Source organism: Ailuropoda melanoleuca, chromosome 8 (assembly GCF_002007445.2).
Source record: "Ailuropoda melanoleuca isolate Jingjing chromosome 8, ASM200744v2, whole genome shotgun sequence".
In the NCBI taxonomy this organism is placed as follows: Eukaryota; Metazoa; Chordata; class Mammalia; order Carnivora; family Ursidae; genus Ailuropoda; species Ailuropoda melanoleuca.
In genome coordinates, this window is record NC_048225.1 from 56,709,201 (window position 1) to 56,718,412 (window position 9,212).

Genomic DNA, 9,212 nt, shown 5'->3' on the forward strand with positions numbered 1-9,212 from the left:
CTCCCTCATTCCTGTGGATGGCCCATGGTCCATCTAGCTCTTGGCCACATCTCCACCCTTCCTGCCTTGTCAATNGGATGGCCCATGGTCCATCTAGCTCTCGGCCACATCTCCACCCCTCCTGCCTTGTCAATGTGGCCTCTTCTCTACCTTTAGTGGTGATTTTGTTCTGCCAGTCTTCAGGTCATTTTCTGAGTTATTTACCCTGAAGTGGGTGTTATCTAGTTGTATCCATGGGATGAAGCAAGCTTAGGGTCTTCCCTACTCTGCCTCTCCTCCTGNGTGGGTGTTATCTAGCTTGTTATCCATGGGATGAAGCAAGCTTAGGGTCTTCCCTACTCTGCCTCTCCTCCTGAGATTCGATTTTAGACAAGGACTCAGGTTGCTGGAAGGATAGCTGTTCTCTCACAGCCTACCACTGCTTGAGTGTAGCACTTCTTGTTCCAACCTTAAAAGCTTAAACTCAAGAGTGTTTGCTTTCACCAGGTGATGCTCTTACTGCAGTCCTGGCCTTCATACCCTCAGGTTCACCAAAGCAGCAGAACTAGGAGGAGATAAATATGAAGGAATTTATTGCAAGGAATTCACTTATGCAACTGTGGGGGTTGGCAAGGCAGGTCCTCAATCTGCAAGGCAGGGCATTGGGAACAGCAGGCTGTAACTGGCAGGAGCTAAAGCTGCTATTGGTAGACGGATCATCTTCAGTGAACTTCAGTGAAGTTTTGCTCTTAAGGTCTTTCACTTAATTGTCCTGGATAAGTTGGGCAGGCCTAATCCAATCTCCCTTAAAGTCAAATGATTATGGACTTTAATGACATCTACAAAATGCCTTCACAGCAACATTTAGATTAGTGATTGAAAAACTGGGGGCTTTTGGCCTAGCCGAGTTGACATATCAAAAACCCATCCCACCTTCCACTTAGATTGATACACCTTTTGACCAACTTCATTATCAACAAGATGTGATTGGAAGAGCATGGTAGGGATGGGGGAGCACAGGGGCTGGATATGTAACGCGGCGATCTAAGGCATGCGTCACTCAGCCTTTATTTTCAAAGGATGACTGTTTTTCTATAGGTGGTGTGGAGCCACTTATGATCTGATGTGTGTATGTTGCACCTGCAATCCTAGATGTGTACAAGAATAAGGATCGAATGGGATAGGTTGAGGCCCGATGCATTCAAGAAGCCCCTCTGCAAACCGTGCAAGGTGTATGAGGTGTGACCAAAGGTAGAGAGATGGAGAGGAGGAAACAAGACTTGGGTCACACAAAGATGGCAGAGACAAGTTTTGGTTGGTCCAGGTGATTTGGACCAGATAGAAGTAGTTTGTTTCACGGAGGGAATCAGAAAGCAATCAGAAAGCAGGAAGGCTGATGTTGAAGGTCATTTGATGTAGATTTTCTGTGAATTCCTTCCCAAAGTCTGCTTGCTGGTATCCTGACCCCTCTGCAGAGAAAAGGTGGTTCAGAGTTCCTGGGGAAATGAGGCAGGGTCAGTGGCTGAGAAGGGCACCAAGGTGGGGGGTGTTGGTGTCGAGAGTGCCACCACAGGTCAGTGGATCCCTACCATCCCACCTCCAGTGGACAGAGGACAAGAGGGGCTGCATTTCTTCCTCTATCATTAAAACCAGTACTGAAGAAGGGCCGCAGAGGTCCGGCGAAGGCACATTCAGAGAAGGTAAAGATGAGGGAGCCATGGTCAGTGATGTTGTAGAAGGAGACAGTGCGGGCCTCATAGTCCAGGAAGATCCCAACTTGGCGTGGAGGCACCTGAAGATGAAGGGGAGTCTGGGGGCAGGTGCCAGCCTCATATCTTTGTTCGTTCCACAGCCAAATTGTCCAGAAGCCCTCTTCGGGGCTGAGCAAAAACTGCCCCTTCCTTTGCACAGAGTCTCTACAAACACCCAGGTCCCAGGCCTCCTTTCCTGTCACATCTACCTCCCAGTAAACCTTTCCAGAGTCAAAGCACTGAGCACCCAGGACCATGGGATAACTGTCAAATCTGTCCTCATTTTCAGGCACTTCCTGCTGGCTGTCTCCAAGCCTCACTTGTCTCCGATCCTCTGAAAGGATGAGCCATGGGTTGGCTGTGTGCGGATCCAGAGTGATGTGTACTGCAGAGAGAGGACCTCGGTCAGGCTGGGAGAGGGAGGGGAACCAGGAACGCTGGGCTTGTGGTGGGTAAGAATGAGGGGTGACCGCAGCCTCACTGTAGAAGGAAATGACCCCCAGGCCTGACTTTTGAGGGAACCACCTATCTGTCCCTCCCTCGCCTACCATCTCCACCTGCCATCTCTCCCCGATCCTGGGACTCACTCTGCACCCTCATCACCCACTTTGTTTCCCAGTCGTGGGGAACCTGGTACTTGCCTCACCTCCACATGTCCTCAGCATCCTCTTCAGTCCTGGCACAAGGCACACACTCCTCAGGTCTGGGGAGGTGACGTCCAGCTCCTTCAGGTTCCAAGACTCACTCCTGGGGCAAACAGTTACAGACCCTGTCTCCAACTCCTGCCCCAACCTCCTGAACCCTGACACTATAACCTCCCTTGTAGATAACAATTTAGTGCAAATTTACAAACACTTGTGTTAGGATCCTTGGGGGTGGAAGGCAAAAAGAAGTAGGACTTAGTTTCTATCTAGGCCTTCCTGGTTACATGGGCCCCTGAAGCTACTGGACAGTCTAGATCTCTTCCCCAAGCCTGAGGTCAGCAGGCAAGCACATTCTGTTTCATTTTACAGGTGAGGCATCTGCTGCAGATGGAATCACTTCCATAAGGAACCCCAAGGAGTCTTGCCCATGCCCCATGCTGCTGCTCTCACACCTGGGTCTTTCTGGGAGATCTGTAACCAGCTAGATTCTTTTTAAAGCCAAAGTCCTAGCAGGCTGTGGACTCAGAACTTCACAGAATTTCCTGGTTTTTCGGGGCTTCACTTTGTAAAACTCTTACAGTCCAATTACTTTGGGCAACTCACCAACTGAGATGTCCATTAATTAGCTTCAGACCAGAAAATATTTTATGGAGGATTGGGTCTTTGAGAATAGGCAGGAAAATGGGGAAAAGATCAGTGCATGTTTTTCTAACTCAAAAACCCTTTCCACAGGTATATATGCTTCCTGCTGCCCCCTCCTCTTACAAAGAAAACCTCTCCTTACCTTCCCAGGACACTTTTCACCTCCTGAGGAGAAAAGAGATAGAGTGTAAATTCTGGATCACCAGTTTATCATAGAGACCTCAGTTCTGTGGGTGAGGTGATACCCCCCCCCCTCCCGGGCCCACGGGATGTTGTTCTACCCTGTTCCTCTGGGCCAATACCTGAAATATTTCTGACCAGCTTGGAGGAGAAAGGGTGTGGATGTTTGTGGGGTAACCAGGGTAACCAGCATGGGTGTGACCTACCGCCAGGGAAAGGATGACCAGTTTAAGGATTCTGATTCAGAAAACAAATTAGAAAGCCCAGATTTGTGGGTAGAGGAGTGGGAGCGAGAGTGGAAAGGAACAAGTAGCCCAGCCTGGCTGAGGCCCAGAGACAGTCATAGGGTGAGAACGGCCAAGTCAGGATTGCACAGAAACTGCTCTCATTTGCAGGCCTGTGTTTGGGAAGGAAGGGCTCTGTTTTACCCTGGAGTTAATGTTGCTTTCTCATGCATGTGAAATTGAATCATTTGAGAATATGCTTTTGCAGGGCTTGGGAGCCCTTCCCTGGGAACTGACACCACTCCTAGGCCCAGTCAAAAGTGTGTTAGAAAGCATGGCTCAGTGTTGGGCAGAAGCAAGATTTAGAGAATGAGGAGAATAGGGCCTGCCATGTCAAGCCAATCCAGGCAGCCTTTTTGCACAAAAACAAAAAAACAAAAGAATGGCTTCAGGACCATGTCTGACAGAGACCTTGAAAAAGGTTTGGGAAGAGAAAAACTGTAGTAGGAGGTTAGAGCAGAAGGGCCTTTTGAGCCCCTCTGGTCAACAGTTTGCCTTGTTTTGGGAAACATATTAGGGGATGGGAGTTGATTTTAAGTAGAACACGCATGGATGAGTTTTTTAAAAAAAATATGTGCTTATTTTCATTTTAGCTCTGCCTCTCACACTTTGGGTGACCCTGGTCAAGTTACTCAGCTTTAGTCTCTAAGTTTCTCAACCTCTCTGGCCCTCTGTTTTCTCATCTACAAAACGGAGATAACAGCACCCACCTCACTGCAATGTCATGACAGGTTGTATACTGAGGCATGTCCTATGTGCTATTTTAAGAATGGNGGAGTTGATTTTAAGTAGAACACGCATGGATGAGTTTTTTAAAAAAATATGTGCTTATTTTCATTTTAGCTCTGCCTCTCACACTTTGGGTGACCCTGGTCAAGTTACTCAGCTTTAGTCTCTAAGTTTCTCAACCTCTCTGGCCCTCTGTTTTCTCATCTACAAAACGGAGATAACAGCACCCACCTCACTGCAATGTCATGACAGGTTGAATACACTGAGGCATGTCCTATGTGCTATTTTAAAAATGNCCCCTCTCCCTGGCTGTCTCTATCTCTGATGAATAAATAAATAAAATCTTAAAAAAAAAAAAAGTTTAAAAATGGCTGCTGTTGTTACGAAAATAGAAAAAAAATCAGTGACATATCAACACACGATTCCTTGGTTACTATTGCTCAGGACAAATGTCCTTTTACATCAGAAGAAATTTAGCATAAGAGTGAGACAATGTCAAGAAAACAACACGCTAACAGAAATTGGGTAGTCCACAGAAGTGGCGGGAAGGGTGAAGATGATACTTCGTGACTAACATTTGGAGAATCCTTGTTTTTCAGTTCACTCCCTCCCCCTTGTTTCACAAATGGAGAAAGTAGGTCCAGGACAAGAAAAGCACCTGACCTAGAATCATGGAGGGACTTGGTGGCAGGGCTGGGCTACTGTCTCTTACTTTCTAGTGCCGTGTTTTCAGTTACATGTATGAGAACTTTCCCACGGCCCAATGCTCGTGTAGAAGCTTGGGTGGTTTCTCTCATTTAATCCTCAGAAAAATCCTTTGAGATGTGTAATATTATAATACCCACTTAACATGAGAAACCTGACATGGAAAGGTTAAGGAACTTTCCCAAGGTCGTGAACCTGGTAGATGTCCTAGCAGGCTCTAACGGGATGCTTGCTCTTTTTAATTGCTGCAAGGAAAATTCCCTCCTAAGTTGGCACCTCTCCATGGCTTGAATGCCAGCCACTCAGGAGTCTGAATTCCGGTTATTCCAGGCACCCGGTTTCCATTTGCTGATGCTAGAGCTCCCTGAGGCTGCCCACTTTCCAGCTCCTCCTCGAGCCTCAGGGAGGGGCCGGCTCACCTGCAGCAGCTCCAGCGCTGAGCCCCTGCTCCTTCTCTCCAGCTCCATGACCAGCTCCTGCAGGGCTTGGCTCTTCTGGGCCAGCACGGCCTCCGCCTCCCCCAGGATTCTCAGCTGTTCCCTCTCCTCCATGTCCAGCCTCTGCAGTTGCCTCTGTTCCTCTGTAGCCAGGAAGTTTTTCTGCTGTACAAACTCTGCGTGAATCCTCAGTTTGTGTGCCTCAACCTGACTCTTCGGTGTCCATGGAAAGAAAGGTTTTTATCAAAATCTCCTCAGCTTCGGGAACGAAGGTGTTCATGTCTATTTCTATTCCCTGTAGACTTACCACTCTGGGTTTGAGAACACACACACACACCCACTATTCTGCTGGGGAGGTACGTAGGTGAGGCTTCTGGGCTAAGAGGGAGATGGAATTATGGCGGGGCGGCGGGGGGCACGGTAGCTGCCCTACAACCACAGCTACACTGGCCCACGGTATCAGACGTTCTACAGCCTCTTTCAAAACCCAGTCAGCACCCAACTGTGCTGCTCTGTCTTCATTATCTCCGTGAGTTCCTGAGAGAGTAACACCTGTCCCCACCACCACCAACCTCCCAAACACAAGCTCACAACACTGTTCCTCAGTCCTGAGGAAAGGGGGTCCTTGGGACAATCTTTGCCATCTCCTGTTACTGACTGAAGGTCACCCGATGACACAGGAGGACTCCTTTTGCCACCACAGCCTGACTTACCCTTCTCCGATCCCAAATCTTCCTTTCCTGGGCTCTGTTGGCCATGAGTTCCCTCCATTCCTCTAATCCCTGACCGCCCCACCTCGCAGTTACGGGGCAGAACAAGCTTTAGTTCTCCACTCTACTTTGAACCAGTGATCTGGACACGGTCAAGCAACTACCTGATCACGTTGGTTTTTCTAGGTCTTGCCTTGGTCGTTCCCATAAGTCTGTTCCTCACAGCACTTGTCATTTCCTGACAGGTCTAGCCACTGCACATCTCTCCTGGGGCACCTCTGCCCCAGACACCAAGGCAGGGGTGCGGTCATGTTTTAAGGCTAAGCTCCAGGAGCGGAAGCTTAAGGGTATGACTTGTTCCTCTTGGGACTTTGTCTTAAGACTCTTGATTTTTCTGATTGATTGGGAACTCTCTCCTTTTTATTCTCCTCTATCAGGAGACCTAGAGGACTGCTGATTCTTGGAGAGTGAGATATACTATCCCTCCCCACATGGGCATAGATATGGTTAGGGCTTGAGACTGGGACCTTGGACTCTGCCCTGGCTTCTGATCTGAGATTCCTTTTGGGACACGATACTTGCCTTCCAGGCTGTTCTCTTTGTTGCAATATTCACTTCCAACTCCTCAGCCAACTCTTGTCCTTTTCTCAGTTTCCCTAATGCCACCTGAAGCTTCTCCTGCAGAGAAAAAAGGTTAGCGCCTGACCAGACCAAGAAGTGGCATGAGGAAGATGTCCCTGTTTGTACTTTGAAAAGCCTGAGTGCAGAGAAAGAGAGAAGACTACAGTCTGACTGGGGTAGGAATTCTGCAGATGTTTCTTGAAAATATAGCCATACTGTTGGGGGGGAGGTTCAGGGGTAGAGCACTCCTCATTCCTAATGAACCAGGAGGCCACAGAAAATGTGATCCTTGCAGCATTTTCCCAAGTGTATTCCCTGCTCCTAGGGAAGGAGAAAGTTGTGCTGAGCTTGCAGTCCTCTGCTTAAATTAGACATGGAAGGGGGAGACCCCCTCCATTTCCCCAACCCCTCCACTCCACAGGCGACTCTGCCTCCCCAGCTCAGGGGAACAAAGCAGGGGGACCCATCTCCCTTCGACCTGCTCATGCCTCCGTGCTAAGGCCTCACCTGGTATTCCCGAGCAGCCTCCTCAATAGGGACCATGTGATGGTTACGGTGGCTCTGGGACTGGGAACACACCCAGCAAAGGGTCTTCCCATCTTCCTCACAGAACAGGTGCAGTTTCTCTCCGTGTACCTTACACCACTCCCCCTGGGTGCCCTCCTTGGCACTCTGGCCCATTTGTTTGAGGTTGTCCACCATATTAGCTAGTGGCCAATTGGGTCTGAGGTTTCGGAGCAAGAAGTTGTGCTTACACACAGGACAGACACTGCCGCCATCTTTCCCGACTTCAGAGATGCATTCGTGGCAGAAGCTGTGGCCACAGTCAATGCTCATAGGCTCCACCATGGGATCCAGGCAGATAGGGCACGTGACCTCCTCCCACATCATTGCCAAGGGTGCTGCTGAGGCCATGGCGCTAATGTTCTTAGTAAGCAGCACTGTGGAGATCCTGGAGTAGCCTAGTGGGGAGAGGAGAACAGGAAACGAGAAGATGATAAGCGCTGTATGAGAAAACACAGTCCAAAGGAAAACATGAGGGTGAGTGAAGTGGAAGGGGTGAAAATAAGACCAGAACATGAACCTGAGTAAGAGCTTCTCCTCTCTAGTCTCATCCACTTATGTAGTCAGAGAGAAGGGGAAACTGCGTCCCTGAAAGAGACTGAATGTTACTGAGAACTTCAGAGATAAAGCTGTTTACACCTCTATTTTCATCATGGCCATCTCTGCTTCATCCTCCACGCCCAGGCTTTTCCTGTCCATCCTCTCCCCTCCCGGGTCCCCAGTCCTCTGCTGAACAGCTCATCACCATGACGGGGGCCACTTACTAAGGACACTCCATGTGCCAGAGAAGGTGCTGCATGCTTTGCAAACATCTTCACTAATCTGCACAATATGGCAGCAGTTATATATAATAAATATATTATGTACGTAATCACAGATCTATATGTCTGTCTATGGTAGGCAAGTATGCATGTGCGGATATGTTTCTGTTTCTCTACACACAGAAACGTGCGGCCCAGCGCTCCCTGGCTTCTCCTCTCCTTCCTGGGAACCTGGTAGCTGTCTTCGTTGCGTCTGGGGCACAGACTCATACGTTTCTCACATCTGAAGCCATCGTGCCCCTCTCTAACCCCAACCCCTAACCGTAACCCTCACCCCCAGAGGGGAACTGTCCCGGAATTCCCTGGACCATGCTCCGGGCTAGGGTGCCGCCCGGTTTCTCCGTGCTCTGGTGGCAGCAGCAAGGCGGCTGGCCCCTTCCCCCTTCCCGGTGGCTTCCCACTGTCATACCTGGGCCCCCCACCCGAGGCAGGCTGCCAGCCCGGAAGGAACGGCTGGGGCTAGGGCGGGAGCCCGGTCCATTGCGAAGGGACAAGTGGGACTGCAGGCTCTAGGGGTGAGCACGGGATGGAAGGGGTCCTTCGGACCTGGGGCAGGAGAGAGAGAGGTCCCCCAGCACTAGGGTCTGGGCGAGTCACTCACCTTTTCAGGGTACTCGGCAGCTGGCGGCAGGTTCCCTATTTCACTTTCGATTTCCCGTCAGTCACGTCCGGAAAGGGGGCGGGCCGAGGGGCGGAGAGTGGGAGGAGAGGGTGCTGCGCGAGGCGGGGCAGAGCGAAGGCGCGGCAGGTGCGGGAAGCCCCCGGCTGGCCCTGGCGAGAGCTCCGTAGCTTTTCTCCTTGCTCGCGCTCCCTCCCGTGTCCTCAGTACTTAATAAGTTAAACTATCGTCTCTGCGGTGGAGGAGTCATGTTGCCGCCTCTGACACAGGTTATCATCACTGCACACCTCGTGCCGTGCCCACATCCGGGAGCTGCTCTTCCGGAGGTCTGGATGGCGACAACAGCGCCTGGAGCTCTCCCTTACATGCCACCCTCTGCTTCCTACTTCCAGAAACAAGTCCTTTTGAGTAAAGACTTGATTTTTTTTTTTAACATGAGGGGGTGAGGGGTTTATACCGCATGAACCCAAGGCAGGTGTCACACCAGTGAGTGGTAAGAAGGGAATTGACATTTTTGGGCACCAGT

General features: G+C 50.2%; 1 protein-coding gene across 4 annotated transcripts; it reads right to left on the reverse strand.

The window, feature by feature from the left end:
• Positions 1-553: 553 nt before the first annotated feature.
• Positions 554-8,880, reverse strand: TRIM21 (tripartite motif containing 21). Of its 4 annotated transcripts, none has more exons than XM_019809285.2 (8): positions 8,669-8,880; positions 7,767-7,834; positions 7,190-7,644; positions 6,644-6,739; positions 5,334-5,564; positions 3,159-3,181; positions 2,377-2,477; positions 554-2,115 (listed from the first exon to the last, which is right to left on the reverse strand). In XM_019809285.2, the coding sequence occupies exons 2-8, from the start codon at positions 7,795-7,797 to the stop codon at positions 1,565-1,567; spliced, it is 1,488 nt and encodes a 495-aa protein (XP_019664844.2). In that variant the 5' UTR covers positions 7,798-7,834; positions 8,669-8,880; the 3' UTR covers positions 554-1,564. The 4 variants fall into 4 exon arrangements, with proteins under 4 accessions (XP_019664844.2, XP_034522345.1, XP_011234725.2 ...); XM_034666454.1 differs by lacking the exon at positions 8,669-8,880 and adding an exon at positions 8,477-8,657; XM_011236423.3 differs by lacking the exon at positions 7,767-7,834.
• Between the last annotated feature and the right edge of the window lie 332 nt (positions 8,881-9,212).